General features: G+C 45.2%; 1 protein-coding gene across 2 annotated transcripts in view; it reads right to left on the bottom strand.

The window, feature by feature from the left end:
* Positions 1–7,991: 7,991 nt before the first annotated feature.
* Positions 7,992–15,459, bottom strand: part of SNTG1 (syntrophin gamma 1) — a 2,735,678-nt gene continuing 2,728,210 nt past the window's right edge. For both annotated transcript variants that reach the window (XM_069621032.1, XM_069621033.1), the window contains one exon: positions 7,992–11,884. In XM_069621032.1, coding sequence (XP_069477133.1) covers positions 11,717–11,884 — 168 coding nt within the window. In that variant the 3' untranslated portion in view covers positions 7,992–11,716. The remainder of the gene's footprint in view (positions 11,885–15,459) is intronic.

The raw sequence follows: 15,459 nt of genomic DNA, 5'->3' as shown, positions 1-15,459 counted from the left end.
TTGTATTGTCCCCCGGGCCTATGATAGAACCGGTACACCCTACCATAGCAAAGAATTAGTCACATATGCTCCATCAAGATCGCTGCGCTCGGCAAGTCTGCTATTGCGATCTGTGCCCCAGTATGCCCGGGCCAGTGTGTGGAGGTGGGCCTTCTCAGTGGCCGCCCGACTGTGTGAAACTCTCTTCCGTATTCCTTGCATGCTACCTCCGACCACCTGGCATTCTGGAGGGCACTGAAAACATTTATTTTTTCGTAGTTGAGTGGCAGTGCATCCGTTGTTAGTCTTTTTCTCTTTTGCTTTCTGCTCAAGCTGTTTTTGTTTCTGTTCCTCACCAAGTGTTTCCCTTCCGGTGCCAAGATCCCCTCAGGACTAAGCTGCGCTTTATGAATTCCAAATTCATTCATTCAGTTCTGTACATAGGGATGCTACCAGGGGTCAAGTCCTAAAAACTAAAGTGGGGGACTCATCAACAAACGCATTGGGATGTGACATTCCCAGAAATAAGCATATCAAGGTGAAATATGCACATTTCATTAAATTGGCTTTGCACAACCACCCAAATTTAACAGGACGAATGGCATTAACCTTTCATAATATCACACACAAAACCAATACAGGATATTTTCTTCTAATAGTGTTTTTGAAAACGTTTAAAGATGTGCATGTTTTAAACTCCAAGAACCAATACAAATGTTTTCCCTGGAACTTGCAGTACCGAAATGCAGAATTTTACCTTTAGTGTGTTATTTTTCATCAGGTATATAGTGCAGTGGTGAAGTGTAAGGCCTACACACCAGACGACTCGGGTTTGAGCCCTGAGGTCGGTTTTAATTCATAAATTCAAAGAGGACATCCAATGTTTCTCTTTTAGCTGGGGGGGGGGACTGAGTCCACCCTCTGAATAAAGTGGGTGGACTCTGCCCCCGTCTGTACCCTTGACTTGAGCCCTGGTTGCTACTAGCGGCTTGAAGTATAATGTGAGGTTAGCAGAGTTATGGGACATCAGAAATAATGTATAGAACTGTAAATGTGTTAGTAAAAACAATAAGGATGTTTTTCACCGTGGGATTGGGCATGGCACCATAGATCATTTAAGCATAGCACTAATTGTCTACGATGTTACTCTGAGCCCAGCAGAGGGAGCTATAGCCCCAGGTATTTTGGTTGTATGCCCAGATAGACGTTCAGGGGCTACAACCCAAAAGCTAGTTAGCCCCGATTGCCGACAGTCACGACATTAGGGTAGCCCCAGATCTTTTACAGACCCAGCAACACCCCTGGCTCAGAGGTAAACAAACAAGCAAATAGTGGTAATGCCCCATCTTCAATTGTATGTTTTGCTTGGTAGTGTTTTCACTGCTGGAGGCACAACAAATAAGTTCTTTTTGCATGCTTTGTTCCCGCTATTGCAGAAGCTCTCACTGCTGCCTCTTTTAATGAAAAACAGCTGATGTCGCTGAAACGGGGCTAATATGTGAACATTCTTTTCTAATAATGCCTCTCAGAAGTATTTCATGAACAATATCTTAACCACAAAAGTCCTTGTTAACTAAACCATGTGTCCATTTCCAAAAGAGTGAGGTAAAAGTATGAGTTTCATGGGTGTCCCCCAATATGAAATTTAAAGAAAACAACAAACAAAAAAGTACCAAAAGAACGAGCCACAACATGCAAAGCTGTGAACATTAAACTACTACCCCAAAGTACTTATTTCAAATTGCAAAATATAAAACTGAAATTATTTGCAAAGAGTTAAACATTGCGAAAGATATTAGGAAAATTTATATCACTCATAAACGTATAAATGCAATGAAGAGAGATTAGCGGTCAGGCTGCAATGAAGCAGATAAGCTTTGAGGAATCACCGAACATGCCCAGTTCTGCGAGTATTTCAAGTAGAATGGCACACAGTTGAAGCATTTGGTAGAATTGTGCTTTTGATGTAGAAGCATGGACTTGGGGCACAACTAGTCCATATTCTAAGGATCATGTTTGGCTATTAGGTCATCACAAATTTCCCCTCCAAGCAATAATGGCGGGCGTTTTTATAATGACTGCCTAAGAAATCTATATGTTTAATGCACTGTGTGTCCACATGGAATTGAATTTGCTTGAATGTGAACTAAAACGTAGCTGGGTTTCCAGGCAACTCTGACTTCAGATCATTGAATCAGCATATTCTTGTGCATGGCTTACACAGGCAACCATTTTAAAAGAAACTAGTTTTTAAATGGCATCTTCTGCGACTGTAATGTCATGCAAGAGGATTGTGGAATTCCTAATCCATTGCTTTTCCATCAACACACGCGTACAAAGCATTTGCTCTAAAGCACTAGGCCTCCTTAGAAGGTAGGAAGTAGAGGCGGCCACGAGCCATGTCTGCATGAACGTGCAGCCCGGTATCTATACAGGATTACCAACCCTGAGAGTTGCAGAGAGCTGCAGATTCTGCACGACAAGATATGCTTTTGAAAGCGAGTTATCGACTATGGGGTGAATTCCTTCTCCTGGCTCAAAGTGACATCATGGATTACTTTTACTTGGCTCTCAGGGTTCTTTCAGAGGTCACCCAGAACACTCAGTGAAATGTGTATGCTTAGATTAAGCCCTTGTGTATAGCTTTTAATGGACGCCTTGCACAACATTAATGTTTACCAAGTATATTATAACTTCATTGTGAATCACTGCAGTGGTAACCATTTAGAAGGCAGAATATGATATAACGAATAAGCACTGCAGGGTTTATTTTTAAAACCCCTCTAGTGGTAAGGAGCAGTGGGAAAAATATCAGTAACATTAAACACCCCTTTTACTGATCAGAGGACTTGAGTGGATTGTCCATTGGGATTGGTAAGGCGTAGTTGGATTAGCATGTCTACTAGCTTTACTGATCGACTTTGCACATTTCATAGCATTCCCACCATCATGAGATTATCATGTTGGTAAGAATGCCCTGATAACTTTCAGGAAATCTTAATTATTCCACGTCCACATCTTCCTCATCCCAGTGTATGCTTGTGTGAGAGGCGCGCTCGGCCCAGGCATCACTTGTTTGGCAAGCACAAAAAAGAAGAAAATAATACATTAATCCTTTTCACTTATGTATCCATACAAGCCATAGAAGTCCAGTCCTACTAAATTTCTAGTAAATAGCAAGACATTTTAGGTCAAGTCACAAGACCAGGGAGGGACTGAAGGGAAGGAGACTGGGAAAGGGTAGAATTGGACTTGTAGCTATCAAGATTATCTGTACATAATGGGCGTCTTACCTACTCGTAACATCTTCCTCATTCCAGCCTATACTAGTAATGATATAACAAGCAGGAGAATGATGTAAGATTTTATCAAGAGCCAGGTTGGTGCAAAACACAAGCATTTATTGAAGAAAAGAAACAACTGCCGGGTTTCCATGGAAAGGGAGTCTTCAGACACATCCTTGATTTGCAACCTTTAATGCTGCACAAATGTTGAAGGGGACATCCAGGTGGTGGCCTATCAGATCTCCTTCAATGTAACCACCTTTAGTTTTGCACAAGAGGCTGCCATTTCCTGAATAGACTACTGCTGAATTTTTGGAGGTAAGAGGGCACCCTGGAACTCATAGTCCATATTTATACTCTCCCTACCACATCTATTCATGGTAACCAAGGAAGGATTGTTACCATTGAGACCATTGTTACCATTGAGACCTGTACCAAAGGAGACCTAAAAAGGAATCGCATAGCCAAAACCAGAATACTTGTTAAGGTAGATTCGAACAGCCTATACCACATAAAGAGGGTATAGAAAGACCACATCAGTTTCAGGAAGATGAGTTCAAAACAGACAGCAATTAACAAGAAATGCAGGGGCAACCTCGGGCCTGCATGAAGGAGGGATCCTAAGAATAAACCCTGACTCTGAAAAGACAGAATTTGCCTTAGGGCATTGTAAGGCTCTCAACTCCTCCCATATAAGTATTGAGGAAATGGCCAAGAGGAACACCACTCTTCAAGTTAGCAATTTAAGTGGAATGTCAGATAGAGCTTTGAAAGGTGACTTTTCAAAATCCTTGAGAACAGTGGGAACGTCCCACTGTGTAATGTCTGGGTGTGCGGGGGGGGGGGGGGGGACAGAACGCAAGAAAGCACAAGCCAATCTAGTGACATAGGGTTTTACTGAAGAAATGTCTTTCAAGGGTTCCTACACTGCCCTAATAGCAGCCATCTGGGATTTTAGGGAGGCAACTCTCACTAGACATATTTAATGTGTTACATGAAAGGAATCTATATGATTACTGTGACCCCCATCACTGTGGCCCCGAGATTGCAGCCATTTTATTTTTATTTTGACCCCTTCACATCACATATGTATGCAGGGGAACCCCCTTAAACCACCCCTACTTGCATTATATACCATTACCCCCCCCCACTTATATATGTTGTGTAAAGAGGGTCGAAATGAAAAATAAGTCATCATTTTCGGAGGGCCTTGTGATGGGGTGCAGTAATGGTATAATTCCCATGAGAGTAGTGTCATGAGAGATCACTCAACTAGCTACAAAGGACCAGCGTCTGTCGTAAAACTTAGGGGTAGATGGTTTCTGAACCCCTTGTAGAAGAGCCGCCACCTCATGGGATAAACCATTCCAATCAGCACCTCTGGTTCACTTTCCACACTGAATTAATCACTGGCCGATGGCTAGGCAAAAATGAGGCCATCTCAGAGGGTTCCAAGGATTTTGGAATGTCCCATGTATCATAGGAAACCAGGCAAAACACCAGATGGAACCAGAAATTGGTTTTCCATATGGGGAGAAGATGAGGAACCTGCACCCCCTCCCGGTGGATTTTCGACAGGACTTGCAGAATCAAAACACCAAGGAGGAAAGAGGTATAATCATCTCTTCTGCCATGCAATGGAGGGCATCCCACCGCCAGACTGCAGTCTCGCTGTGACAGAATAAAAGCCTGGTCAGCTGGGAGGTGCAAACCAAGGCCATCATGTCCATCCTAAGTTTGACTGTTTGAATGTAAATCTTTGGAATAACTGGGGGATCTGGAGAAATCTCCTGCAAGGAGGGGAACATCCTCCTCAGGGAGTCTGCCTGCAGATTGGCTTTCCCATGGATAAAAGAGGCATAGAGGGACCTCATGTGAACTTCCAACCATGAGTGGTGGACTTGACCGGGACCCTCAAGGGTTCCCACCCTTATGCTTGATGTAGCATTACATTACACGATTGTCCGTATGAACATGCAGCCTCTTCAGCTGTAGATGTCATGCACACCCTCGAAGAGCACGTCCAATTGCCACCGATTCCCTCTAGCTGGAGGAGTTGGTTGTCTCATCTGATCACCATCTCCCCTAGAGGCCTTATTGATTAGAGGACACTCCCAGCACAGACGGTTTGTTTCTATCGTTATGGTCTCTGGGTCAAGAGGCTAAAAGAAACACCCCATTAACACATTCTTCTCCAGTAGCCATCACTGTAGAGACTGAGCCACTTCTGGAAGGGCTGCTCATTATCTCAAGTGGGAGGCTCAAATTCTGCAGGAGGCACAGTTCTAGAAGTTAGTGGTGTTGCTTGTCCCCAGGCACTGTCGTTAACATGTTGCAAATTCTCCATGGCCCTGAAACCAATGATGTGCAGTTAGATAGAAGAGCATCTCATCTTCTGGTCTTGATGAGGAAGAACTTGTAATTGAGGGTGTTGTAAAATGACCATGATGAAATCCAGGATATGTGGAGACGTTCATAGCTGCTCGTAGTTTACCACCCAGCAGAGCCCTCAACTGTAGACATTTGCCCTATGGGTTAATAGACTATTTATAATACCCATTCCCCGTCTTTCGCTGTAACACATAGAATACAGCTGAGTCCCACAAAATATTTGGTCCAGCTGTCACATAGTCATCTTTGTGCCTAAACACAATGCTCTGCCTGATTCCTAGAATGTTTTAAACTAGCCACCTCTGCTACTAATGCTTGCACAGGCTGTGGTCTTCCAAAGGGCTTTATACCCCACACTCCCCATTGCCATAGGAGATTGCAGATAGACTGGACGGACTCCATATTGAAAGTGGTAGGATAGGCCTAAACTCCCCTGATAATTTTATCTCCTGGAGCAAGCTGAAAAAAAAGCAATGTTCCTTTCGTGAAGGCACCCTGATGATAGCCTGTTTCTTCAGCATTTCATCCACCCTCTAAACAGGACAAGTCTACTGACATGGTTCCGAGGGACAGGAGTACACCTTTGCGTTGGTAACATTAGTTATTCTGAAAATTCAATCCTTTAACCTAGTTCCACAATCTACAGGACCCAACCATCTGGGATGGAGTTACTGCAATGGTTGTAAAACCCCTGCAGCCTGCCTCTGACTTGGATTGACTTGCTGGGGAGGGACTGACCATAGTCTGCAGGAGGGCTGGCTCTTGGGTGTGCTCAGTGTTCTGGATTCCTGTAGGACTGCCACCCCTCTGTCTACATCCCAGCTCACTGAGGTCTAGGCAGAGAAGGAGAACCCACCTCATTGAACCTGTTTCAATCTGTTTCAAGGGTTTTACCCAAGCAACTTCTGTCCCAGAAATAGTAATCTCAGCAGGGATGCTTTTTATGCTTGATCGGCCTTTAAGAAGTGTAACCAGAATGGTATACAGCCTTTTTACCTTAAGATTTTTCACCCAAAAATGTTCATTGAAAGATTTTTTCATCGAAAAAATCTTTCACTGATTTTTTTTAATCTAAAATATATGTATGTTGTTTGGGTGGGTTAAAGGTTTACATTTTGAAAACGGGGGTTTGAGGGGGAGCCCCCAATAAAAATAAAAAAAATATTTGAGAATGTTGGGGGTGTTTCTAAGGGTGGAAAACGGAGGTTGCACGACTTACCTGCAGCCTCATTCGGTCATGCCAGCAGTTTCTCCTATGCGCTAACCCAAAATGGAGAGCAAGGAATATGTTGCTGCCCAGAGCGGACAAAGAACTGCTTCCTATTGCTTCACTGAACGTTAACAGCCCCCTCATTCCGGTCACCCAGCGACTTCTGGAAAATCAGGTAGGCCAATTCTCCTAGTGCACTTGCTTCGCAGGGTGACTTTGTATTTAGCAGGTGCATCTGCTCCGCAGGCCACCTTGCCCTGACCCTCCTGTCCCAGAGATTGCTCCGCGGATCTCATTCAGGAGGGGGCCCAGGGATCTGTCCTAGTACAGGCACAAATACAACAGGAAGCAGAGTGGGCCGACTGGGATTATATGGCGCTGCCCCGTTAAGGGTGGGCTACATAAGTAGGGGAAAAGGTTACATGTTTTACTTGTTTATGCTTGCTAATGAACTGCCTGTGGCCAATGCCACCTCAATAGTACAGAGTGGGGAGAGAAAATGGGACAAGAAGGGAATGCAATGAATTCCTATTGGAATCTTCCTGGATTTACCACCTGGTAAAAGCAGACAAATTCCATAGGAATCCATTGTAAATATTACTCGCAATTGTGAATTACAGGAATCATTGACCCCTTTTTCCCCCCAAAAAAGTGTGTATAAGTAAAAAGTAAATGCAAATTTCCATGTCTTTTTCTCTTTGCATGTTCCACTCTTTTTTGGGAAATGTAGAAAATGGCATGAGACGGAACATGTGCATCAAGAGCAGTGGCCTCATTACACGGACGGCAGTAAGGGTTTACCGGTACCAGTATTTTACCGGTGCCGGTAAATCCTTACCGCCTTACTACGAGGTCCCTTTGCGGGTTGGGGAATTTAACGCCTGCTTTTTGCAGGCATTAAAAACCAACCCGCAAAGGGACCAGGGAGCTAATTACGGTACCGCAATTTGCGGTACCGTAATTAGCGCCTTCCCCATTCCCATAGAGCCCTATGGGGCAAAAATGGGAATGGGGAAGGGCAATGGTGGAAGGGGGAATTACCGCCCCACCAACCTTGGAATAGGGCGGTAATTCCCCTTTCCACCAAAGCGGTGCCGGTATTTTACCGGCATGAACCATGGCGCTAATAGCGCCATGGTTCACCGCCATCCGTGTAATGAGGCCCCAAATGTTTAGCGCCCCCTCCAGTGCAAGTCCGATTTTTATGAAATGACCTCTCTTAAATTTACGAACATTATTTTTCAATGATGTAAAATAACAGACAAGAAAACATGTCGGAATGGTTTAGTTTTATCATGAAATAAAACAAAGTTCTGATCATATACCAGGCAGCCAGACCAATCAAACCTTAACTTTACTCTCTATTTTTTCAAAAGCCTCAGTCACTGCCAGTCGTTTACTATCTCTGCACGTCATCAATACAGGCAGAGGGCTACATCAATGACATGTTTGCATAGTGTTACTCAATACAATGTAGCCACATCCTTGGTGTTCATTTTCTTCAGAAACAAAACTGTAACCTCTGACCTGTAGGCCCCACACATATTTTAAAAGTTGAGAGGATCACCCATTCGCGGAACTCTTTCACGATAGACCTAGATATTGTTATTGGGGATTGAAGGGGAAAAAAGGAAGCGGCATAAATCAGACCCAAAAGCTTTGTTGTTCCGGATTCGAGAAGGAAGCACAGCAAGTTCGCGTCTAACTGTGCCATTTGTTTACTTGGTGACTCCCACTCCTCTCTGGGCCCTTCCTGCTGCCTGTATAGTACTCTTCTAAACGTTCTTGGCATCCGGTTTCGTTGTATGGGCAATCTCCGCTATCAATTATGCATCATGTTTTGTTCACCTTTTAGACACTGGGCAGAAGGCTAGTTTGAAGACTAATAAGCCGTTTGTGAATGGCGGGCTCTTTTGATATCCCGCCTGCTGTCAACAATGCCTCGGGTTATTGTGGAGGCGCGCAGTGTGCTGCAAGCTGCGGCCGCATGCGCTCACAGCGGAGATGCTGCTGTGGAGTGAAATGTAGGATATCAGAAGCAAGAGCAAACTCTCCACGAGACGAATAGGCAAACCACGCACAGACGAAGCAAGTGATAACATGAACACCCGGATGTGAAGATCGTCTTATGAAAGGTTTGAACACCCACAAATGTACACTCAAGGCAGCCAGGCACATGGAGTGAAGAGTGGTCAGTGTGTCTCTAGAGTTAAATGGAACAGTAGGTTCGTGTTTCTAGTTTACAGAGCGTATGTGCGCCATGTATAATCTGGAAAGACAGTGGGCCTCATTCCGAGTACGGCGCTAACCAATGGCGCTATTAACGCCTTGGTTGACGCCGTACCCGGACCGGCAGCGCCTTGGTGGATGGCGGAATCACTGCCCCATTCGAAGGTTGGCGGGGCGGTAATTCCCCATTCACCAAGGCTCTTCCCCATTCCCAAATGAGCCCCCATAGGGCTCAATGGGAATGGGGAAGATGCAAATAACGGTGACCGTTCATTACGGTCACCGTTATTGGCTTGGAGGCCCCTTTGCGCCCTCGACTTTAACACCTGCTCAAAGCAGGCGTTAAGGGCGAGGGCGCAGAGGGAACTCGGAGTATGGCGGTAAGGGATTACCGCCACCGGTCTCGTTAACCGGTGGCCGCTATCCCTTACCGCCATACTCGGAATGAGGCCCAGTTCCTGGAAGAACGGATGTGTGGTGAACGCAAGAGCCTGGTCTTACAGTTTTCCATCTCTACATGAGACTGATCCACCCCACTTTCCAACAATTATTGTTCCACAGAGCCTTTACCAATTAATATTTGTGAAGCAGCAGTATTTCTCAGAATGTTGCCAATTCATGGTCCAACATCCTGGTTCTACCCACAACCTGCAAGCTTGTCTCAATTCACTTAAATGCTGATGTCATATGTTATTTTTGTTTTTGCAAATTGTGGTATCCAGAGTTGTCAATTGCGGGTTCTACAATCTACATGCATCCACACTGTGACACCATCACCTCGCTTTCTGCATGGGTGGATTTTAACCATGTGCGTGACTGAGCATCTTGCAATAGGCTGTGGCCCAGCAGCAAAATGGAGCCTCTGAACACAGGAAGCTTCAATAAATATGAAATGTGTGCCCATGAGACAATAGTTTGGCCAAATCAAGGTACAGTCTGGCTTCAGTTGGGATACTTTACAGGTCTTATTGACTACTTTGGGTGGCTGGGGACCGAGCAAATGGCAACATTGAGTGATAAATATCCCACTAACATAACATAACACACTGGCCCCGATTCATGGAAGATTTGCCCGGTTCAAAGTACATTTGCACTACTGAAAAGTGACTTTGCACTGCCGACACAAACATTGATTCATGAAACCATGCAAAGTGTATTTTTTCAGTGCAAAGTCCAGCCAAAGCAGTGCATAGTCATTTTTGCAGTACAAAATGACTTTGCACTGACTGTGCCCAGGAAAAATCCACTCTGCACGGTTCCATGAATCAGGGTTGTTTCGGCAGTGCAACGTGAATTTTCAGCAGTGCAAAGTCATTTTGAACCAGGCAAATAGTCCATGAATCGGGCCCACTGTCTGCACTGATGCTTCAAGAATTACATAGTAATGCTACTTTCCCAGTAATATCACAAACCCACCAGTGCCTGAGAACGTGCATTACACAAAAACGAAACAAACCACAGATAGCCTCGCACAACAGCCCATGATGCCTACCAGCCCAATATCACACCTACCTACGCTCAGCGAATGGTGTAAACCGAACAGGAGCTGCCAACAGCACATCACAGCTCCCTTGCTCTTTTCTCCCGCTCAGTCATGCTAACTTGCGCCCCCTTTATCCTCTTGCTTTTCAGATCCGCCAGAGCGCCAAGGGACCACGCAGGTGGTGACAGTGTGCAGTATAAGAACGTTTAACGTGACATAACATATTAAAAAGCCCAGTCCTGGAATTAGACATTAATATCCAATCGCCCAATAAACTGGCCGTTTGCACGTAAGCAGGGCATCTACGCCAGCCCCTTGTTCATTCACTTTAGAGAGCAGGCTGCGTGGCTCTCTGATGACTCACAGACTCCCCTGTGTGTGCAATGCGAACGTGGGCAAAACTCGAACCTTATAATAATGGGCCATCGACTGACCGTGGTGGCAAACATGTACAATTGTGGAAGGCGAGGATGAAGTCGGACAGGAACGCAGACTTGTAGTTCAAAACAGTGTTTTAAAATGCTTTTGTTTTGTGGTACACCAATGACTCCCTTTGCTTGTGCTTCCCCCTCTGCAATCGTCTCCACTGCATTGTCACACCCTGTGTTGTTTTCAGGATTCGGACATGGTGGGATTTTACTCCCAAATCTGTCCAGTTGCATACACAAAAAAACAACATAAAGAAAACAGAATCCAAAAAAGCATGAAGGGAGGAGGTGGAAAAAAACCAATCCCAATCTTGATTTGATGTGGAAACGCAAACAAACGTCCATGTGCACAGGCGCTTAGGCCCCTGGGTCCTCCGCTTCTGCTCGCAGCTCCCCTGTTGTTTCAAGCTGCTGAAACAGTAGCTATGTGCCATTCTCAGACATGTGTGTCCTTTTTCCGCGGTGCATCTTGGGTATTATTTAACGTTTTCCCAAAGAAATTGGATTTACACTGCACCATCACCGCGTTTTTCCAGCACATAGCCAGCATTATAAGTCTTTTAAACGGGGTCCCATGTGGATGCTTCTCAGGGTGTCCTGGTCTGATGACCAAATGTACAATATATATATATATATATATATATATATATATATATATATATACACGACTCGGACTCAGTTCGCTAGCAGTAGTGTCACGCTGTGAAAGATGTCAGGTGGCGTACTTTATTTTCCCACCCGTGGCAGTGGGTGCGGCTGCTACGGCAACCGGAGGAGAGGCCTGACTGCCAACGTAAAGAGGGTCCAAGCACGCAACTTTAGCAGCAAAGAAGGAGTGGATACAGTGAAGCACGGCAAACAAGTTCGAAAACTCCAGCTCCTAGGAAGAAGGGAAACAAAAAAAGATTAAACGTGTTATTGTATTTGGGATTCCACATCGTGTCCATGGCAATAGAAAACTGTGCCAATGAATGCGCAAAGCAGATATGATCTCGTGCAAAGGGCTCACACGTCACTGTTCTTAGCCCACAGACCTACATCCTGCAGTATATCTGCAACTGCATTGCTTTAACCTCTGTACCAGGCAGACATTTTAAGTATTTGTTATGAGACATAATTGGGTGCCATTGTTATCATGCAGGTGTCGGCAGAACAGGAATGCAGTGAAGAGGTTGCAACTAATGTAAGGCGCTCAAGTCATTCCTTCCCATGGAGTCACCCTGAATCATAGGCAACCCCCTTGTAATGAGGGTGGCTCTGTCAGCCTAGAGCCCAATGCTAACACTGCACCACTCCCGGGTCCAGCCTATTCCCCTGCATGCCTACACGTGTGCCATCACATAACCGTAGGTTCCTGGTGTCTCCATGGCGTAGGCAGGAACTAACATGTGCAGGCAAACAATAAACACACCTTCACTTACTCCTGCCCAAGCTGCTAAACATTCAGCCTTTAGCATCCCAAACTCTTAATGGGGGAGAAAGGTCAAAGGCTGGTGTCACATCCCTGGTTAACCCACACACCTGGCACGTTGACAATAATTTAGCAATTGGCACAAGGCAGCCAACCAATCACCTCCCTCGACCATCAGTCCGAATCTGGCAATTAATGCCTAGTCGGAGGAGGAGTCTGGCTAGAAGAAAGCTCCTCATCCCACCACCCTTTCCCCGCTGCTGCCCGCTCCTCTTCACTTCAACGCTTACCACCACGACCACACCTGCACTTATCAGCAGTATTTTTTTTTAATTTGTAAAGCAGACTGCAGCCCTTAGCCATCGAGGCGCTGTTGCAAGCAAATGCTTTGTTAAAGTTTTATGGAGGATCGCTCAAGGGTTACAGAGAGCCGAACCTGTCCTAAAGAGCAACAAACTGATTACATGTGTAAGAGAAACAGCGAACAACATATAGAGTAATGCAACAATACAGGAAAAGCAATTTACAATGGGCAGTTGGCCAACTAAGACCAGGAGCAATTTATACAAAAAGCCAGGTTTGGACGGCCTTCCTGAAAGCTGTGTGTGACTCAGTGTTCCTTATGCTTGTAGGTAGTGCATTCCATTGAGAGGCGGCAATGAAGGGGAAGCACGAACCAACTGTGCGAGACCTGGAGATTTTGGGGACCGTGACCATGTTTGGAGTAGGCCAGTCTAGTAGGCTTGTCCGAGATGGGTTTGGCAAATCTCTGGGACAGACAAAAAGGTGACTTGTTGTTGAGACAATTGTATGAAATGGCGAAAATTTTAAAAAGTGATGCGTTCCTTGATGGGGAGCCAGTGGACTTGTTTCGTCGTGGCAGAGATATGTTCCCTTTTAAATATGCCAGTGGCCACACGCAGGGCGTTATTCTGTATGGTATGTAGTTTTCTGATGTTTTTTTCTGGAGGTGCCAGCTAAGAGGGCATTGCAGTAATCTAGCCCTGATCCAACTATAGCTCTTGCTATCGTGAGGCAGTTCTCTATGGACAAGAAGAGTCTTGCTGCATTGATTAATTTGGCGTGATATATGCCCCGGATGAAATTGCATTGACTTCTCTGTCCATGATGAGATTAGAGTCCAGGTAGACGCCAGTGTTTTTACCGCCTGCAGCACCGGGATATGTGTGCTGTCAATGGTGAAGGAGTTGCACATTTCCTCCAGTTTCTTCAGTGTTGCTGGGGACCCAATAAGAAGCAGTTCTGTTTCTTCCCCGTTGAGGCAGAGCCAATTTTCAGCCATCCATGTTTGAATTTTAGAGTAAATGGAGTTTAGTTGTTCCAAGTCAATGTCGTAGTCACCGGTGAGGGGAATGAGCACCTGCGTGTCATCCGCATAGTTGGTATATGATATACCTAGCTCATCCAAATATTTGAACAGGGGCTTCATGAAGATGTTGTAGAGGGTGGGAGAATTGCAGGAGCCCTGCGTGATACTGCATTTGATAACCTCTGGATTGGCGCAAGCTTGGTCCAAAAAAACGTTCATGATTCTGCCCTGGAGAAATGAAGCAATCCATTCAGTGGCCTTGGCGGAGAAGTTAGCTGAGACAGACAGGAGCGGTAGATGGTACTATGATCGACCAGATCAAATGCTGCCGATAGGTCAAGAAGTAGAAGGAGAGCTGGTTTGTCAGCATCTCTGAGGTCCTCAATTTGATTTTTAAGGTCTAGGAATGGAGGTTCCATGTCTTGTGCTGAGGCCAGACTGGCATAGACCAGGGAGGTTATTAGTCTCCAGGAAATTTTGGACCTGAAGATAAGCAGCCTTGTCTAATACTTTTAGAATAAAAGGCACCATGGTAATGGGTCTATAATTCCCCGGGATGGTAGGATCCAGTGACAGCTTCTTTAGAAGCAAGCGTACCCAGGCTTCCTTAAGACAAGTTGGGACACGCCCTCCAGAGAAAGGGATCTATGTGATCACTTCGACAACACACAATTGTGATGGCTGAAAATGCCGACTTTTATTTTCTTTTTTTTCATTAAACCCCCTTTACACCACATAGAAATGTGGGGGGAGACCCCCACTAGCCCCCCATATTAATGTAATATCCCATACCCCCCATATGTCATGTAAAGGGGGCATTTAAAAAAACAATAAGTCAGGCATTTCGTCCGTCGCAATTGTGAGGGCGACATTTTGGGCCATTTCCCAGAGAAAGAGGTGTTCATGAAGGCTGTCAAGAAGGGGGCAAGTGCTGGAGCACAATCTTTGATGAGATGTGAAGGACAGATGTCCCATTTACAGTTAGATAGCTTAATAGTTTTGAGGAGTGCAGTGACTTCCTGTTTGGTCATTTCTTTGAAAGAAAATGGAGGGATTTCATGGGCGGTCATATGGTGGAAATCTTTGATTGGTTTGCTTAAAGCCTGTTGCTGGGCAATGATCTTGCTTTGGAGTAGGTTCAGTTTGTCAAGCATGGCAGACTGAATAATATTACACCAGTCTGGTTTTTGGGGTAGAGTGTGGAGCGGGTGCTGGTGATTCAAATTCTCTGAAGATAGAGAACATTTCTTTGTACCCTGATTTAGCATTCGCTATCCTTGTATTGAATGAGTTACTTTTGGCTGTGATGATGGCTTTTTTGTATTCTTTGGCAATGGACTTAAATGATGCTTCAGTGGCATGACACAAATTGGCTATCCAAGCAGAGTGTGAGGCTCTCTTCTTGGCCCGCATTTCTAGGAAATCAGAGGAGAACCAAGCATTAGTGTGTTTATTCCGTTTGGCTTTTCTGAGAGTCAGAGGTACAATGGCTTCAAATGCGTTGATGATGATGGTGTTGTAGGTAGCAGCCAGGGCATCTGGGTCCTTGGGAAAGGCGCCTAGAGGACAGGGGATTCAAGATAAGGCAGGAACTTTTCTTTGGTTAGCTGTCGAGAACTCCTGCAGAAGGCTGGCTGAAGTGGTTGAACTGGACAGGGTGGTTCTTAGTTGGTGCTCAGATCGAAGGAAATAGCATGATGGTCAGACCAAGGGA

The sequence above is a fragment of the Ambystoma mexicanum genome, chromosome 5q, assembly GCF_040938575.1.
Source record: "Ambystoma mexicanum isolate Mex_15411 chromosome 5q, UKY_AmexF1_1, whole genome shotgun sequence".
NCBI classification, from domain to species: Eukaryota; Metazoa; Chordata; class Amphibia; order Caudata; family Ambystomatidae; genus Ambystoma; species Ambystoma mexicanum.
Note: the sequence above shows the minus strand (reverse complement) of the source record. Positions and strands in the feature narration are given on the sequence as shown.